The sequence below is a fragment of the Mercurialis annua genome, linkage group LG5 (genome assembly GCF_937616625.2).
Source record: "Mercurialis annua linkage group LG5, ddMerAnnu1.2, whole genome shotgun sequence".
In the NCBI taxonomy this organism is placed as follows: Eukaryota; Viridiplantae; Streptophyta; class Magnoliopsida; order Malpighiales; family Euphorbiaceae; genus Mercurialis; species Mercurialis annua.
Window position 1 is genome coordinate 8,040,978 of NC_065574.1, and position 20,285 is coordinate 8,061,262.

The 20,285-nt window shown below is 31.3% G+C and overlaps 3 protein-coding genes across 4 annotated transcripts; 1 reads left to right on the plus strand and 2 right to left on the minus strand.

Moving 5' to 3' along the window:
* The first annotated feature begins 6,994 nt into the window (after positions 1 to 6,994).
* Positions 6,995 to 10,991, plus strand: LOC126682733 (formamidopyrimidine-DNA glycosylase). Of its 2 annotated transcripts, none has more exons than XM_050378484.2 (10): positions 6,995 to 7,325; positions 7,413 to 7,464; positions 7,689 to 7,746; positions 8,316 to 8,384; positions 8,497 to 8,622; positions 8,843 to 8,893; positions 9,551 to 9,628; positions 9,727 to 9,826; positions 10,200 to 10,234; positions 10,320 to 10,991. In XM_050378484.2, the coding sequence occupies exons 1-10, from the start codon at positions 7,097 to 7,099 to the stop codon at positions 10,722 to 10,724; spliced, it is 1,203 nt and encodes a 400-aa protein (XP_050234441.1). In that variant the 5' UTR covers positions 6,995 to 7,096; the 3' UTR covers positions 10,725 to 10,991. The 2 variants fall into 2 exon arrangements, with proteins under 2 accessions (XP_050234441.1, XP_050234440.1); XM_050378483.2 differs by lacking the exon at positions 9,727 to 9,826 and adding an exon at positions 9,861 to 9,963 and having other exon boundaries at positions 6,996 to 7,325.
* Positions 10,992 to 11,059: 68 nt separating this feature from the next.
* Positions 11,060 to 12,250, minus strand: LOC126682735 (probable CCR4-associated factor 1 homolog 11). The gene has a single exon (XM_050378486.2). It carries the CDS (start codon positions 12,207 to 12,209, stop codon positions 11,331 to 11,333), a length of 879 nt encoding a protein of 292 aa, XP_050234443.1. The 5' UTR covers positions 12,210 to 12,250; the 3' UTR covers positions 11,060 to 11,330.
* A 4,151-nt stretch (positions 12,251 to 16,401) lies between these two features.
* LOC126682734 (uncharacterized) lies at positions 16,402 to 19,883 on the minus strand. The gene is made up of 12 exons (XM_056105798.1): positions 19,530 to 19,883; positions 19,371 to 19,446; positions 19,201 to 19,286; positions 18,968 to 19,061; positions 18,565 to 18,641; positions 18,335 to 18,462; positions 18,122 to 18,193; positions 17,571 to 17,641; positions 17,146 to 17,221; positions 16,903 to 17,046; positions 16,767 to 16,809; positions 16,402 to 16,732 (listed from the first exon to the last, which is right to left on the minus strand). The coding sequence occupies exons 1-11, from the start codon at positions 19,794 to 19,796 to the stop codon at positions 16,770 to 16,772; spliced, it is 1,131 nt and encodes a 376-aa protein (XP_055961773.1). The 5' UTR covers positions 19,797 to 19,883; the 3' UTR covers positions 16,402 to 16,732; positions 16,767 to 16,769.
* Between the last annotated feature and the right edge of the window lie 402 nt (positions 19,884 to 20,285).

Below are 20,285 nucleotides of genomic sequence, written 5' to 3' on the forward strand. Positions count from 1 at the left end.
TTTGCCCCTTTTTTTTTGAAAGTATAAATTTTCTAAGTAATTTTTTAAAATTTATCATGTTATTTAGACAATTACCATATCTTGACCCCCTTCATTTTTATAAATTTTATATTTTATATATTGTATGAAAAAAGTCTATTTTATTTCCATTAATTTCAATTTCTGACTATGCATCTTAACAATAGCTTCATATAAAATTATATTTAATTTAAAATAAATAAATAATCATGAAAGTTATTTTTAATTTTTACAATATGACATGGTTTGTAGCGACGAATGTCTTATTTTTTTGTTTTTTCAGAAATGAAAAGAGTCAGTATTATTCCTGACTTTAATCTTGTAAATGCGAGCTTTTTTGTATGTATAATTAAATGTGAGGGAGAAAAACACCAAAAGAAATAACTGTCATTTGCCATTAGTTGTTAGCATATCTAGGAACCACTCGTATTTCTCTAAAACAATGAGGCGTTACTTTGTACAAATGTAACCCAACATGTGGCATGTGCTATACAACTATGCTAAACAAGCTTCCATTTGTAAACTTCATAAAAAATATATTTAAATGTAAATATAAAAATTAAAATGTAACATATGATCTTTCAAACTGGTATAATTTAATAAAACATTATAAAACTACATAATAATAATAATAATAATGGAAGTAATTGGAACGGAAAAAAACAAATTGTGAATTTTCACTATAGTCTTATTTTCGGATTACAATTAAAATTTTAAATACGGAAATTTTGATCATAACTTCTTTTGATTAGATTGTGAAAACACTTGATTCATAATAGTTTTATATTCATAGGCTAGTAATCTATAAATGAAATATCCATATGATTGAAACTTTATCAAGAAATCAGAATTAATATTGTTAAATTGACTAAATAGACAAAATAAATTGTATGATGATATATTCACCAACATAAACATAAAAACCTTAAAATTTAAAAGAAAAGAATATATATATATAAGAATTCATTTGAGACATTAATTATATAAATAAGAAATTTCCCTGAAACTATTCGGAAAACAAATTAGAAAAGTATTGAAAAAAATCGAAGTATTGGACAAATTTTTTATAAAAATATCTGTAGAAATACACCAAAAAATATTAAAACATATATATAAAATAAATATAAAAAATAACACAAAGATAGCCATTTAAACACTAAAACATAAAAATACATTAAAAACACGGAAATATAAAAAATCATTTATAAAAAACTAGTCAACAGTTGATAATTTAAAAAAGACTCATTTATAAAAAAATCAACAAAAATCAACATACACTAGTCAACAGTTGATATCATCATACATTATTAATCATGTGTTGAATGCACCGTTCACCGGAAATATTTCCGGCCAAATTAAAAAACTGCAATAATGCAAAAGTGAAACAACCACTGAACAAATTGACAGGCGCATTAACAAGACCCGAGGATCTTAGGTAGCTAGCAACTTCAACTGGAGACACGTTTTTCATATAATATAGTAATATGAAGACAAACAAGTCAAAATGTTGTTTGTTTAATTCAAATTATTTGATGACATTTCTCTTCTATTTATTCATTAATTTTCTTCCACTCTGCACAACGTAACTCACAACTTTGTTGGTTTGTAATGACCTTGCATAGATAACAACAAAGGGTTTTATGAACGTTATCATATTATTTAACTCTACGTCCATCAATTTATATGCATCTCACCACCAAAATATTCACCAATCCCACTCCATATGTAACATCCTTAATATATTTATCTCATATACTGTTTTAAATTTAATTGTTTCATATTAATAAAAAAATTATAATAAACCAGTTGAAATGGTATTAAACTTTATTGTTCATTATATTTAAAATAATTTTAATTTTAACATTTTAAAAAATTAGTAAAAAGTATAGATACGTCTCTCAATTTTTATGAAAACATATTTTAAATGTTTAAATTTTAACTAGGTGTAAATCAACTCTTTAGGCTAATTGTGTTTATTTTTTCATCCAAGATATCTGTTTACACTGATTTATAAATTAAAAGATCGAGTTACACCGAATTAAAATTTAAGAGTATAAATATTTTTTCATAAAAGATTTAAAGGTTTGTTTGCATATTTTTACTAAAATAAAAACTTTTCAAATTAATCTTTATTGGGGACATAAAGGTTTCTAATTCAAAGAATTCAAAATTTTAACTCATAAAATAAGGGAGGCAATGATTAGGGATATACAAAATCGAAACTAATTCAATCAACTTAATAAATTCACTTAATACATATTGATTTTCATTTATAAAAAGAATTTAAATTTTCAGTTTGATCATGACAATAAAGCAATGTCATTTTATTTTTTAATGCATACGAACAGAAAAACCAACTAAAATTGAAAAATCAAATAAATCTAACCTGTTTATTTTAAAAAAAATATATTATTTAATCCACTATTTTGTATCACATTTTTTAACCCATTTTACGTGGCAATATTTAATTCGTCCAATTTCTCTTCAAAAATATATATCTCAAAAAACAACTTTAAATGCACCCACTATTTAATTGCCACGTCAGGTGGGTTAAGTAAGGTAGATTAAAAAGGAGGATTATGCAGCATTTTATTTTAATTTGATTTAACCCTAGCTGAGACCCCTCTCGTTTTCTTAGCTCCCTCTTACTACTTGAGTTAGACTTGAAGTGTTAGTATAAAATGTTATTTTTGTTATTATTTTTTGGCTTAATCATCAAAAAAAATTGTCACATTTTAGCATTTTTTTTAGTCTCATTCCGATGTAATTTTGTCCAATTCTCCCATATTCGCATCTTTAGATTTCAATTCCATCCTCAAGTATTAAATTGAATCTCTTCTCCATTCGATAAAAAGTTCAAATTAGTCATTTATTTTTAACTTTTTTATGTGGAAAAGAGTTCAAATGAGTATTTTATAAGGATTTTAATGAATTTTTTTCGAATGAAAAAAAATCCTATTTAATTTTGAGGATGGAATTGGAAACCAAAGGTGCGAATTTGAGTGAATTGGACAAAATTACAACGTCGAGAAGCAGTTGAAAAGGAGCCGAAAGGTGGAGGATTTGTTGGTAATTAAACCTTATTTTTTAAAAGAAAAAGTATGCACTCTTCACTTTTCCTTCCAATAACATAAGCAAAATAAATTGATTGTGGCAACATTAATTTAGAGATTTATGTGGAAGTCTCTTTCTTGGTCAATTTGTGGTTATCCATAATTGTGTCCCCATGATCTCGGCCATTTTTGGTATGGAGCTCTCTAGCTATATATGCCTAATTATATAAAGTAGGATGCTACACATATCCGAAGTCCATTCGTACTAGAGACTAGAAAGCTTTTCACTTATGTACATTTAGCAAAATTGCCAAATGTAATAGAAAAGTTTTTCCATTTCTAGTTCTTTCTGCCATGTTTAAGGTTATAAATGAAAGTTTGTTAGGATTATGGTTAAATTTTTTAACAGACTGAATTTAGTTGAATTTTCATCACCAGCAATACAACGCGTATTTGATCAAAACTACGATGAACTAGAAGACCACCATGGCCGTGGTGGAAGCAGCGCTGAACCGTGGCCGTGGTGGAAACTGTAGTAATTAAATAGAAGAAAACTATGAGAAGCATCAGGACCTTGGTGCAATCCAGGATGATGCATGACATATATAATTGTATCTTTGAGAGTCTGAGACTAATTTGATTTCTATGAATATTCATACTTAGATATGTAGAAACTTGTTTTTGGCATTAAAAAATGCAGATAACTAAAATAATGTAAAGTTCAATAATAATTTTAGATAAATATATGAACTAAATTGACTCTCTGAAACAAAATATATGAACTAAATTGACAAGATAATTAGTCGATCATTTGAAAAAATATATGAACTAAATTGAAATTCTAAAATAAACTTGCAGATTGAATCTCAATCATCACAAAAAGAACTTATAGAATTTCAAAAAATATGAGTCGAAATTCAAATAATTGAACTTATCTTAAGAGTTTAAAAGTTTAGGGTTAATTGCAAATTAAATCACGAACTTTACCCTAATTTACTATTATAACACGAACTTTGTTACTGGGAATGTCAGTAACCAACTTTCATTTTTTGACAAATTGATACACCGACTAATCATGCAACGACACGTGGCGGTACATTACAATGTCCACGTCAGTGTTTTTTTAGATCGTTGTACTTGCCAAAAAATGCAAAATTGGTTACTAACATTGTCAAATTTTAAAGTTCATGTTGTAATTGCAAATTAGGATAAAGTTTGTGATTTAATTTGCAATTGACCTAAAAGTTTATGAGTAAATTAGCTGCATAATTTAAAAAGATTGAATGTAAAAAGCTTCATTGAATGAATTTGATGACTAAATCTCCATTTAACATATCCAACGACTATAAAGTCATTTAACTATCTAATCCGCTCATGCACTTAACATGTATAATTAAAAAATCAATTAAATAAAAATAATCTAATTATTGATAAAGGAGAAGGACAATTTTTAATTTGGAGGAATGTGCTGGAGTTTGTCTTAGAGTATTTTTTCCACACAACAGATGTGTCACGTCATTTTTACAACAAGTCAATAAAACACAAGAGAGATAAAAATTAATTTTAAAAAAATTACAAAAATAATGTAAATTGTAAACAAACAAAGACACAAAATTTCAACACCTTTAAGAATACATATCAAACCAAAAAAACACTCAAAAATCGAGCAAAGCCATTGAATTTGCAAGTTCATCGCATAAACTTAATCACGAATTGGAATCTTCATCCGGTTCAACATCAAAAGAATCAAGGCAACCAAACGTTGCTTCAAAGGACTATAAACAATATTTGCGTAAAACACATACGCTGTCAATTTTATTTTGAATAAAGGATCAATTCACCCCCTCAACTTGGCACGAAATATCAAATGAGTCATTTTGGACGTTTTTATTTCAAACAGACCCGCAACTTGCGTTTTTCGCTCAAATCAGCCCCTCTGACACAAAAACACCCTAAAAAGAGAGTGAGATTGCTAATTAAGCTAATTAAGCTAATTAATTCTAATTAATCACAATTATAACCTTAATTAAACACAATTAAATTCCTAATTAAACCTAATTAGTCTAATTATTTTATTTAACCACCTAGATCTAAACCATCGGAAAAAGCCGCCGGAAACCACCCGACCCACTCCGTCACAGCCTGTCCCCCTCCGTCGCAAACCGACCCCTTCCATCAAAAACCGCTCCTCAGGCGAGGAGCCGCTACTCCTCGTCTTTGAGGAGCAGCGAGGAGCAGAGCTCCTCGCCTGAGACGAACGCTCGTCTCAGGCGAGGAGCTCTGCTCCTCGCATAAACGCAGATCTGCTCTTACGAGCAAATCTGCTGCTCCTCAGGCGAGGAGCAGCAGCTCCTCTCCTGAGGAGATGGTGGGGACTGAGGTAGTGGGGCACGGAGGCGACGGCGACGGACGGCGGCGGTCGGAATAAAGAGAAAGAAGAAGAAGGAAAGAAGAAGAAGAAGAAGAAAGGTGGGAGAAGAAGAAGAAGGGAAAAAATACAAAAAAATTCTTTATTTTTGATTAAGAATTAAATTAGTTATTGAATTTTTAACTATTAAAAGTTGTAATTGAAAATTAAAATTATTAAGTATTAATTTAAGAGATAACTAAAATATTGAGGGTTTTTTTTAAACTTTTTCATTTTTTTCGGGAGAGTGTAACACACTTGCTTAGCTGAGAGTGGGGGGGGGGGGAGGGTTTTTTGACCGAAAAACGCAAGTTGCGGGTTTGTTTGATCCAAAAATGTCCAAAATGAATTTTTTGATATTTCGTGCCAAATTGAGGGGGTGAATTGATCCTTTATTCATTTTATTTTTATTATTTTAACTCAGTTTATTTTAATTATTTATGTGTTTTTATACGTAATCACCTAGATTGCATGCTAAGCTTTTATGGATTAAAATACTATTATGATATTTATTTTAATATTTCACAACTTTGATTTGTAAGGTTTGCCAAATTCAGCTCCACTTTTTTTCACTATAGTTTTCTATTTCTATAGTTGGAAGATATGAAACTTCATTAAAAGGATAACTTCTTATAAAAATCTCGATTTCAGCCACATCATTTGTTTATAATTTTCTATATAGTCCATAAGACTCTACAATATTTATACATTAAACTGATTATTAAATTGGAAACTTCTTATAAATGTTTTTGCGAGCAAACCGTGAATGAAATTTGTAAGTCTCTCATGTGCATGTAGTGACTAAAGTAATTAGTTTTTAACTTCATTAATGGGTTACTTGAAAAGATTAAAATAACAAATCATCATAGGCAGTAAAATATGTTTTATTCAAGACTGAAAGTACATATAATTTTTTCTTTCTGTTATAGAAAAATAATATAAAGATAAAAAGACTGAGAGGCTTGTCCATTTTCATGCATTCCCCCAATCAATATTACAGTGTGTAATATAAAGTAATTAGAATGATAGACTAATGTTACAAAAATTCACAAACTTTACACGTTTTTTTAATTTAATCACGTTTTTTAAAATTTCTCATAAAAATACATCAACTTTCATTTTTTTTTCCAAATTCATACACGGTGCTGACGTGACACACATTCATTGGTGCAATTTGTTGAGGTGTAAGTCATTGTTAACCAATGAATGAGTGACATGTCAGCACCGTGTATGAATTTGAAAAAAAAAAAGTTGGCATATTTTTATGAAAAGTTTTTAAAAACGCGATTAAATTGAGAAAACATGTAAAATTGACGAATTTTTATGACATTAACCTTAAAATGATTTATCACTAAAAAGTCGAGAGATGGTAAAATTGGACATGCTACACTACTTTTAATAGCTAAGACCCCTGATTGAAAGAAAACAAACTTAATATAGCACATTATGAAAAATAGATAACTTCAGAAGCTATTTATGTACTTTTCCTTAATATGATACTTCCGACTTCTGAGTCAGAGAGTCGTTGCACTCTCCAAACCCACACACCTGCGATTTCCCATTCTAAAACCTCGCGCCAAAAAAAACCCACCGCCGATAACACTCACCGGCGACGAAAATGCCGGAGTTACCGGAGGTAGAGGCGGCGAGAAAAGCAATAGAAGAGAATTGCTTAGGAAAGAAGATCATAAAGGCCGTTATAGCGAATGACACCAAAGTCATAGACGGCGTTTCTCCGTCTGATTTCGAGGCGGCTCTTCTAGGCAAAACCCTGATTTCCGCTCATCGTAAAGGGAAGAATCTCTGGATCCAGCTCGATTCCCCTCCTTTTCCTTCATTTCAGTTTGGTACTTATTTCAATTTTTCCATGCAAATCATTATTTTTAGGATCGGCATTTTGGAGATTTTGACGGCTTTTTCTGTTAGGGTTTCAGGAATGGCTGGTGCTGTGTATATTAAGGGAGTTGCTGTTACTAAATATAAAAGGTGAGATTTTTTATTGTCTTTGTTAATTAAGTTTCATATTTGGTTACTGCTAATTTAATGAAAGAATATTGCAATTATTTTAATTTTTTTATGAAAACTGACAGTTTATGCATAAAATTTAGGTAACACTTTTTCTTGTGTTGATTTATCATACTGATATTTATATAAAATTTATTAGCAATTTCATAGTCGTATTAGATAGTGTAATAGAGTATTTCTTACAGGTCTGCGGTGAACGACAATGATGAATGGCCATCCAAATATTCAAAGCTGTTTGTGGAAGTAAGAATAAGCTCAATTTTATGAGTTTGAATATTTTGCATTTTGGGTACACATGCGTTGGTTGGATATAAGTAGTATTTTTTTTATATACTTATATCAAACTGCGAATTCTATGCTTAAGGTAGTGAACGTTTTTGGTCCAATGGTGCATATTATGGTTTGATGTAAAATAATTCAACGGGGTTTTCTTTGATATGGGACAGGGTGTATTATGATCATGTGCTTCGCATTTTGTTATAGTACAAGTATATTCACTCTACACTTATGCGTTTTCTTCTGTCTTTAAGGTATATTAGATTATTTAGAGTGTTTTGGAGATAACAGAATAAAGCCTTACTTTTTTGGGTTGGCTTAAAAAAAGTATGCCTTAAACAACCTATATAGATAGATTAAATGAGGTCTATGTGATGTTCTTTAGTATGAAATGCTGAAAATTGTTACTTATACTTGATGTTAACTTTTATGGATGCATGTAAACATGAGTTATGGTCCTAGACATGGTGAGGAAGCATGCATCTATCATCTTTTAGTATTTAACCCTCAATTTACCAGCAAAGTATGTGATACAGCTAGATGATGGTCTGGAGCTGTCTTTCACGGATAAAAGGCGATTTGCAAAAGTTCGCTTGCTCAAAGATGTAATTATCTTTATTTTTCTATTTAAATTATCTGTGATTGTCCAACTTCTTTGACATAATTTAACTTTTTTTTACTAATTTCTTTGTTATCTTGTGTATTTTCTTGGTGTAGCCTGCGTCTGCGCCTCCAATATCCGAGCTTGGCCCTGATGCTCTACTGGACTTAATGACAATTGATGAATTTCACGAATCCTTGCGCAAGAAGAAAATGCCTATCAAGGCTCTGTTACTTAATCAGGTTGGGAAATTTTGTTTATTCTGTCTACATATTTCCAAGACAAAACAGACTTTGGAGAAATTTGTTTATTCGTGCAGCTATTATAGAATTTTGTTTATTCTGTCTACATATTTCCAAGACAATACAGGCTTTGGAGAAATTTGTTTATTTGTGCAGCTATTATAGTATTATTGCAAGTATACTTTAGAGTACTGACTCTAGCCTATGCATGTCACTGCAGAGTTTTATATCTGGTATTGGCAACTGGATTGCAGATGAAGTGCTATACCAAGTAAGACCACTTCCACACTGATGCTAAGTTGGTTTTTCTAATAAAATTGGAACTCCAGATATGCTCAATGTTTCCACCTATACTATGGCTGGCAGTTTGAAGCTCATATATGTTTCTTTCAATTATTTTTGGCTAAACGTAGGCTTAAGAACTCATTCTCCTGCTCTTCTAGCTTTACTTCTGAAATATTCAGAACAACGTGAAATGATTATTCTCTTGTGTGAAACTTAGGAATTTCTAATTGACATATATATCTCAGAAATCTCAGGAGTTTAAGGGAAAACTTGTTTGCATAAGTTTATGCAACTTAATGGAGTCATTGGAATGGATAAATAACAAATTCCTGTGCCAGCAACTTAAATTAAATCCTTTAAAATTTGGAAGAGTTAGAAATGCATTCAAATATAGGGAGAAATGAGTAAATTTTATCCAGACATTATTCATGATTACAAAAGACAAAGATTATTGGAACACAAGCAATTAGCAAGGAGTTTTTGGTCAGTCTTTATATGAAGGCTGAAACAGTGGGGGAGAAGGAATATTGTTGGTATAATGCAATAAATACCACAACTTTATGGGGTTTGAGTTTTATGGTTCTCATCTCATTCCTCTTGCCTTAAGTCGGAGTTCACTGATTATGTTTTTACGCTGTATCAGGCCAGAATTCATCCAGAGCAAAGTGCTTCCAGCTTTTCCAGGGAAAATTGTGCAACTTTACTCGAGTGCATCAAGGAGGTAGGAGAGATCATGCTGCTTTACAGTAGGAGTCTTATTGTTCATTCTATTTGTAAAACATGCATTTTTCATGGAAAAGTAGAAGATAATATATGTAGGTTATTCAATATGCGGTTCAAGTTGATGCTGCATCCAGTCGCTTTCCTCTTGATTGGTTATTTCATTTTCGATGGGGCAAAAAGCCTGGAAATGTTAACGGTAAGTTACCTTTGACGAAATAATTATTTTACAGGTAATTGAAAAAGCAGTAGAAGTTGGGGCAGATAGTAGCGAATTTCCCCATAACTGGATTTTTCATTCCCGAGAAAAGAAGCCTGGGAAAGCATTTGTTGATGGTTTGGCTGCTGAACTACCTGATATATCACATTATTTTCCATTTAACCCATTGTTTACCTTCCTATCAATACTGGTTTCTCTTTTTCTCTTCATACGTTTATTCCCATTTTAAGAGTTGAAAGAACGTTTTCTATTAATTTGATATTGTGGTTTGATTCGACTCGCCAGTATCTGTTTGTTCATTTATCAAGATTGGATCACATGCTAGTATTTATCAAATTTTTGGTTATGGCAGGGAAGAAAATCAATTTTATTACCTCCGGTGGTAGGGTAAGTAGTTGATTTTTTGGTCTGACCATATCTACCTAACTGGCAAACAACATGGTTCATATTTGACTTCTATTTCTGGTTTCAGACAACAGCCTATGTACCAGAATTACAAAAGCTGAGTGGAGACCAAACTAAAAAAAGAAAAAAGGGCGAGAAGGATGATGAAGAAGTTGAAGGCGAGGATGTCGATGATAATAACGCTTCAAGCTTGGAACCTGAAGCTCCTAAAACAGCTAAATCAAAGAGAGAATTGAAGCCTAGAGGTCGTGGTAAGAGGCTTTCAGCAAAGCAAAAGTCTAAGGGAAGTGATGATGAGGAAGATAACAACGGTGCTACTAATAATGCTAATGATGAGGATGATGAAGACGAAGAAAGTCAGAAGAAGAAACCAGAGAGCATCAGCACTGATGAATACGCCAACGCGAAGACCGTATCCAACGAGACCGCAACCAATGGCAACATTAAGAAGCTAAAGAAGAAAGCCAAGTAGAGTATTTTGAAGACATCAGAAATTGCTGTGCCATGGAAAGGTGAGCAGTTTTTGCAAGTTTTGATGGACAGTTTTTGGGATGGCTTATGCAAAGATTGTCCGTTTAGTGATACTTTTGGATGAACACTCGATGAGGTCATGTAAATTTACAAATTTGATCTCATTGTGCTTTTTAAAATTAATTGCAGCTAGTTTTGTGGTCAAGTGATCATATTTTTGGCCTAAAAACAAGTGAAACTTTCTATTTAAGTCAACTCTTTTGGTAAATTTGCAAAGAATAGTTTGCGTTTATGGTATCATAGAGACAGGCAATAGCCAGTTTTTTTCTTCCGCAAACGATTTGACATAGGTAATTTATATAATCCACTAAGCATTGAAATAAGGGAACATTGACATTCATCAAACTAGTAAGAAATATTTCTAAAACGATCAGTCTATTTCTATTATTAATTTAAACTTGGAACAAAAAGAGACCAATTTTTTTACATATGTATTTGAAATAATGCAACATAAAATAATCTTGTCCAAGGCTGGAAGTAGAATGCACTCCATACTTGATTACTAACTGCATTTGGATTTGCTATTTTTCGGAGTCCGGTATGGTCATCAAGAGTACGGAGGGTTGTGCGTTACAATTTGTTGACAGAGTCCGTACATCAATCCTTCATAGCCGTTACAGTACCTTTTGACATAGCCGCTGTAATAAAAGCTATTGAACCCGATGGCATAGACATCCATCAATGTCATGAAACATTGTAGAGTTAACAAGCTGTCAGATCCTGCTTGATGGCTCTTCCCAACAACTCGACAAACATTCAGTAAATTTGCAATCTTTTCTAATCCACCGTATAATCCGTTGAAATAGCTCATGAGTTTCAAATCATAAATCCTATATCCCAAATAATATCTTACTAACCCTAAAAACGACCCTATGTCATCAGGCAACTTTTTCTTACTTAAAAGTTTGACTAAAAACCCCAAATCATAACAGCCGTGAAAAGTGATCCAAATCAAGTTCGAATATCTGTTCATAACCAATCCAGTACTTACTAGTAACCTTATGAATTCTGAAGAATGAATGCCCTTTTCTCTAAGCATTTTAAAATCCATTCCTTGTTTCTCAAGGAACTTAATAGATTCCTCATCGTTTAAATCACGCTCAAGATCGAAATCACTAAAGTTGAATTGCCACATATAGTAAAATCCCGTACCGAAGCTTGGTAGAGTTCCATTAGCATCACTAAGAGTCAATCCAAACTGAAGAACTTTTAGTTCATCGACGTTCCTTTTCATTATAGAATAAATATCCTGAGGTGAGGCTTGTGACAAAAACTCCTTTTTAATGGTGGACTTGTAAACTGATCCGGGATATTCCGTGTCTAGCGAAACGACGCAGAAATAGGGCAAGCAACTCTTTATGAGTGAGAACTCATACTTTAAATTATTCTTCCAAACTTGTCGGAGAAGGACAGATTTTTGCAGCATTGTATCTAACTGAGGTTTTTCTTAAAATCTGATAATATTGGGCAGAGGTTTTTGAAAGCAAAGAAATTAAACTGAACATGAAGTAGAAAAAAGTTAGAATGTGTGGTATTTATAGGGAAACTTTTGAGCCTGGAATGGATTTCCATATCCGATCAGAATCAGGAGATTAGTAGTGTTCATAATCCTCTTACGAAGAGGAAAAAGCTAGCAAAGTTTGATCCGAATATAAATGTAATTTGGAAAGCCATCTACAAGAAAATTTCATCTCCAAATCGGAAAATCTAAGAATTTCTCAATAAAATAATATATAACTTATCGTTGGTGTTATTAATTGTAATAAAAATATGCATTATGTCACTTTCGGCTAATTCCATTGGATGGATTAATTATTGAGAGATTTAAGAATTTACCTAAAAATAAAAATAATAGAATTTTATACCTCAATAAGAAAAAGTTAGTATAAATACCTCACTGTTTTAACATTTTTATGATTTTACTCTCCTTATTTGATTGTTTATAATTTTACTCTGACACATATCACACATTGCACATGCTCTCTATCTCTCTCCACGTGGTCCCCTTTTCTTTCTTTTTCTTTTTCTCTCTCCACGTGGTCCCCTTTCTCTTTTTTTTCTTTTTTTCTCTCTCCACGTGGTCACCCCTCCTCTCTCTCTCTCTCTCTCTTTTTCTCTCTCGTATGACGTGACATACCTTATTTATACCCATTACAAATTATTCACAGGTTTAAACTTCCTTTTGTTTATTTCTTTTTTGTGATTCATTTCTTTTTCTTTTTTCTTTTTTCTTCATTGATTAAATTAATAAAATTGCAGATTACACATTATTAAATAAATTAAAAAAAAAATTTCATTTATTTCAGTATCAAATATTTTCTAATTTAAAAATATATGCTAATATTTAAATATTTTATTATATTAATAGCATATTCAAAAACTATATGAACTAAATAAAAAATCACAGTATCACATTATCATATGATTATCACAGCTTCATCTTAGCATGTAATTATCAGTTTGTGATATTGCATTGTCATCTTATTATCATGTCATTATTCAAAATTGTATATAACTGATCATTATATGATAATGTGATGATACTGCTGCATAATGTAAGACAAAATCACATTATCACTTTATCATATGATTATCACTGTATCACATTATCATATGATTATCACATTTTCATCTTAGCATGTAATTATCAGTCTATCATATTGCATTGCATCTTATTATCATGTCATTATCAGTACAATATGTAGCAGATTATTATATGATAATGTGATGAAACTGCTGGATAATATTAGACAAAATCAGAGTATCATATTATCATATGATTATCAAAGTATTACATTATCATATGAGTATCACTGTATTATCATGTTGTTATCATAACACTGTATAAAGAAAGATTTTCAAAAAAAAATTGATTATCATGTTGTTATCACTGTATAATCATGTTGTTATCATAATATAATCATATGATACCGAGATGATAATGTATTATTGTACCTAAATAATAATGTTATGACAACGACATAATAATAAAATTATGATAACAGTATGATAATATGATACCTATATGAAAATAATTACATAAAAATTATGATAACGAGATGATAATGTGAAGAAAATAGTATGGTAATGAAGTATAATAAGGTCATATTATCATACTATAATCTTCACTTTATCATCTTATTATCATAATTTTTTTGTAATTGTTTTTTTCATGCATGTATCATATAATTATACTATTATCTTCACATTATCATCTCGTTATCGTAATTTTTTTGTAATTTTTTTTTTCATACAGGTATCATTTATCTTTACATTATCATCTCATTATCATAATTTTCTATAAATTTTTTTACATATTATCATAATTTTATTATTTTATTATCATCTGGTTATGATACTGGTGTCATGAATCTTTTTGTAATTCTATTTTCACGTACGTTATCATCCAGTTATCATAACATTATCATAATTCATTATCATACTCCAGTGTTATGATAACGACATGATAATCAGACACTATTTTATCATACATTATCATATATATCATCATATATGTACCATAAATATTATCATCTCGTTATCATATGACACTATTTCTGTAAAATATTTTTCATGTAAATATCATATTATCATACTGTTATAAGCTTATAATTATATTATCATAAAAACATTATCATACTATTATCATTATCGTACATTTGTATTATCATAATCTTATCATAATCATATAATTAATGTCATGCGACATGATAATAACATGATAATCATACGCTGTTTTTTAATAAAAAAATTGATTTTTTCTGCAGTGTTATGATACTTGCATGATAATGCAGTGATGATACTCATATGATAATCAGAAGCAGTTTTTTTCCAGAAAATCATTTTTTGTGTATAAAAACGTCTTTAATGCAGATTTTTAGATCTAAAATTGAAAAAATTCAAGATTAATTATTTAGATCTGAAAGTTAAACAAATCGTATTATTCACCACGAGTCAAGAAAAAATGCTAAAATTGAATATGAAAAACGGCTTAGCAGCGGCAGAATGATGGCGGAGCGACGACGGAATGATGATGAAGAAGAAACAAAAATGAAGAAGGAATGAAGAAGAAGAAGAAAATGAAGAAAAACAATGGCGGAAAAAAGAACAGAGAAGGACAACAAAATGAATGGAGAAGAAAGAGAAAAGGAGAGAGAAAAAAAAAATGAATGACAATTGTCAAATATGGTTAGAGTAAAATAATAATAAAAGGTAGGTATAATTATAATATAAATAGGTGTTAGAGTAAAAAAATAAAAACATTAAAATGGTGAGGTATTTTCTCTATCCTTTTTTTGTTGAGGTAGGAAATCATATTATTTTCAAAAAGAGAGTATTTTTTTCTAATTTTCTCTTAATTATTTAATTGATTAATAAGTTAAAAAAACAATTGATTAATAAAGTTCTTTTTCTTCTGATAGAACATATTCGATTATCAAATAGACTAACCGTTAATTTGGATTTAAAAAATTCATTTCATTTAAATTTGAAAAATATTATATGAGACATTACTATAAGTTTTCATCTTATTAATAATATGGATTATTTTGCTACATGTCATTTAGAAAAGAAATTTATATAAAATTTGAAAAAAAAGGTAAATAAATTTTACATAATCTATAAAACCTAATTAAAAAAAGGGGTAATGTCATAAAAATTCACGAACTTTACACGTTTTCTCATTCTAATCATGTACTTTAAATTTTCTTACTTTCATGCACGAACTATCACTTTTTCTCAAATTCATGCACGGTGCTGAGGTATCACGGCTCCAATGGAGTAATTAGCTGAGGTGGATGTCATTTTACACCAATGAATGAGTGCCACCTCATCACGGTGTATGAATTTGGGAAAAAGTGGTAGTTCGTGTATGAAAATGAGAAAATTTAAACTTCGTGATTAAAATGAGAAAACGTATAAAGTTCGTGATTTTTTTTAACATTAACCCTTAAAAAAATTATTCTATTTGATTTTGACTTGAATTAATTTTAAGAATTCATATTTTTTTAAAAATAATATTAATGTCTTCAATCTAATATTGAATAACTGCAATATATTTTTTGCAGTTTACTCTTTTAGAAATTTCTTATGTTAAATTTTTGGATTTATCTTTTCAATGATCTTTTTATATTTCCTCGCAAATTTGCTTCTAAATTTATCTTGTTATAAGTGTGGATCAAGTACCATGGTTGTCACTTGTCAATACTTTACGATATTAGTCAACTTTTCAAGTTTCAACCGAGGATTGGATAAAATTATTGATATTCTTAAACGAAGGATCAGATTACCGAAATTATTTATTTGAATAATATAAAAGAAATAATGAAAAGAGCCAAAAATATCCTAAACTACAATATCCATGGGTTCAATTCATCTTACGAGAACTCCTCCTTCCCCATTTATATATAAAAAAAGTACTTAGTTAAACGTATAAATACTTTAATGAAAAAAAGTACTACAATATCCGTGGGTTCAATTCATCTTACGAGAACTCGTGATTTTTTTAGGAATTAACCCTATTTTTAATGACGTATTGTAATGTGTTTTTTTTTCTATGGATGAAGTGATCTAAAAATTTCTGGTTCATCATACATGTTTGGCATGAGTAGGCTAAGAAGTTTTCAGTTTGAGCATGTATTGAATAAATAAAAGGATGAATATGCATAATCATAAGCTTAAATGCCTTCCCTGATTTACATATAATTAAGAAAGAAAATTCTGATGTGATGGTACAATGTACATTCTCTTTTGTTTTCTACTTTTCATGTCTTCTCTGCTCTGCTCAAAATCTGCAGGACATATGGAGAGTGCAATTGAACATCTTGGAGTTATTAGCTCATGTGGTACTATATGGTTGCCTCTAGCATCAATTTGATAGCGCCGGAACTTCAATTATATTAAAGTGATACCGTAAATTTAATTTACATTTCAAGCGAGGGTCCTTGAACAAATTCCGGGAAATGTAAGCTGGCGCTATAAGTTGAATTCAGAAGAACACTCTCAAGGCATCCACAACTTTCTCAGGCCTGTCAGAATCAGGTAAAAGTTCGGTATGATGATGGGAAAAAAGGTACTAGAACAGAATATGTTTGTATAGAGATTTAGGCAGCAGATTTTACCAGTCCTCTTGTGGCATATGGCCAGCTCCTTCTATCAACTTGAGCTTTACATTATCAGGATTTGCTTTCTGAAATTCTTCTGCAATGGATTGAGGCAAATATTTATCCGACATTCCCCATGCAAGAAGTACAGGTTTATCCCATCTGAAGAATTTTATGATGCACAAACACAAAAGTGAGGAAGTGTGATCAAAGTTTTCGACATTTTAAGACTCGGAAAAAGCAGTATGAAACCATTATTACCTTCCTGAGGCAAAGCCATCAGCTATTTGGCTTAGAATATCTCTAAATTTAATCTTCTTTGCAGCCTCAAGAAGAGCTTAATCAGCAAAAGTAAAAACATATGAATAGATTAGTTCCTTAGCTAATGGATATGTAGCATGGACACAGATACGAGAAAACTGGACTGTTGGACACAAACACCTCGAAACGGTGTTATTTTAAGATTTCCAATGTTAAAAATGAAGTTCCACATCTGAAACGCCATGTTTCCAACACGTTTGTGAAACAGAAAACATTGATTGAATAAAGTGTCTGTGCTACTTGCATAGACATGATAAAATTTTGCAATGCATAGCGATGAACACTTTTCTTTCAGCTGCCAATGAAACTATAATGTAGTGTCAAATCTTACTAAATGCATAAAGAATAAGAAAAGAATTACACACCAAATCCTGGTCCGCTGCTGGACAAATAAGGTAATCGATAAACATCAGCCTTTTCCAGCTTCAGGACATATCTGCAGAAATGATTCTGGGTTTGTATGAGGACAATATCTATTACAGGTAGGTAGTAATAACATCAGCTACTTAGACAATGAAAATTAATCATTTTATCCTGCAACAACAAATTCTGACTTCAAAATATCAACCGAGTTTCATATTCATGTCGCTGCCCCATGTTACACGGAAACAGAAATGATGAAACAAAAAAAAACAGAAATGATGCAATGTTTTGGAATTTTAGAAGCATTTTCGGAAATGAAAACTAAAATCTGAAATGTAGGACTCGATAAGTTTCCGTGCAACATAACTGCTGCCTCATAGCATTGTTCACTTGTTTTTGGGAACTATGCAAGGAAACTACAGAGGCTGAAAGAAGCCATAGGAAACTGTATCCACTTATAAAGTAATCAAGTTACTGAGAGCTCTATTGAAATGCAGGATGTTCAATTTGAAGTTGGAAGATTTCAGAATTGAGTTATTATTTGGATACATACGGGCTACCTCCTTCGATAAAGCGTTCAGCCTCAATAGCATTTTGACATGTAAATTCACCCAAGAGGGGAATCCTGGACGGTTGGGCAAAACAAATAGTTAGACATTAAAATACAACAGAAAATGTTATTATGCTTGAATAAGTATGAAAGAGTAAGATATAAAATACGATAAGATGTTCATACGATCAAGTAATCTTGAGAATGATAGAATACCTTAGCTTTTGTAATAGTCCAGGAACAGGAGATGAAACTGTTACTGGACTATTTAGAATGGCAATCTTTGATATCTTACTGTTGTTTTTCAGTGCCCAAGTCAATCCATATGAACCTACAAGAAACCCCTTTTGGGGAGAATATCATAAGCACAAATTAGGCACATAGTTCTGCTTGAGCTTAGCATTGAAAATTTCATGATGACTTATGGAAAAACAGATGGTCAGTACCTGAACAACAAGAAAGAAAGGAGATTGAATTTCCAGCACTTCTAACAATTTGTCCAATGCTTCATGATACTCTTCCTCTGCGCACCACGATTATGCAAATGTGAGGTGCAACATACAAGAATGATGCTACCGTGTTATAAAACAATGTTGCACGGAAACTTCTCCAGGGTTACGTTTTGGCGTTTCGTTTACATTTCTGAAAACGCTTTTTGAAACTCCGTAATTGGGTTATCACAGTCTCTAAACTCGTTAATTAACTTAACTATAGGGAGTATTTATTCATATTCAATTAAGATGACTAAGTATAAGTTAATTGATACTAACGCACAAGATCAAAGACCGGGATGTCTTCACCCTTTGCTCATAAAGTAAAGGACTCGAGTGCTTAACACAAAAGCAAAACCTGTGTAATTGAAACCATATCCTGGCTGAGGCTTGTCGCTAAAACCAAAACCAATCCAGTCAGGTGCAAAGCAGTGAAACCCAGCATCGGACATCTATGCAACAAAGCAGAAAAACACCAAAAATAGTTGAAGAAAATGAACAGATAAGCTTGAATCGAATAAGAAAAGCAACTCCATTTCACCTATTCAAATATCTATATCACAGCTATTCAAAGGAAGTACAAAAACTAACCTGAGACATCACAACCCGGTAGCTAAAAGATTGAGTAGGAGCACCATGAAGGAACACAATCGTTCCTCGACGGCTCATAGACGATCCTGCATAAGCCAACAAACCATTTTTCTAAAACTATAAAATGAAAGAATCAAATTAAAAAACGTTTCCAAAACAAGAAGATATACCAGTTTCTCTAACAAACCAGGTAAACTTTCCGGATTTAACGTAAGAACCATACTCCTTGCCCTTGTCTTCTATCCTCTACAATCAAAAAGTATTATTCCATGTTCAAAACAAATCTTTTACTTGAAGTTATGTATGTGCAAGTAAAAACAGGAGCTTACATAAAGCATTTGACCAACATTGCCATCCTCGGCCGGGGATTCAGGGAGCTGGATGGCGCTACGGCTAGATGGATTATCAGTCACAAACCCGAAAGGATTAAAGGCTTGCGGATCATCTGACTCTTTGTTTTTGCTGCTTTCATTGTTGGAGGCATTTACAGTCACTCTTCTTTTAATGGCCAATGTGTTTCTGTGGGTTTTGATGTTTAAGACAGAAGTGTTGATGGATATAGAAGGTGGTAATGGAGAGAGCAGAGTCCTGGTCATTTGGTCTGTTGCTCTGCTTGTGTTTCTGTACAGCCTAGAGGAACACCTCTTGATTTTTTCTAACCAACAAATGTACACCACTCTTTGGACTGTCTAGTTTCTGTGGCTGCATATGTTTGCTGACTTGTAAATTGTAATATATGCTGACTTGGATTTTCATAGCCTCACGAGTTTTCTTATTGGATCAAATTGATTCTGCACAGATTTTAAATTTAAATTTTATGTTCATTTTATTAAACGAACGGAGCGTAAATATAATGTTGGTCGGCTATTTACGTTCACCATCATCTTAAATATGGACTCGTGTAATAGTCCGTGAATAATCTTTTAATAGTCTATTACGAACTTGTTTATGTTCATGAACTCCTTTAATAGTCTATGAACAGACTTGTTTATAAAGTCCATTAATAATTTGTGGACAGATTCATTAGAAGCTCAATTAAGAATTTGGTGAACTAACTCATAAAAATTCAATAAAGGTTTCGCAAA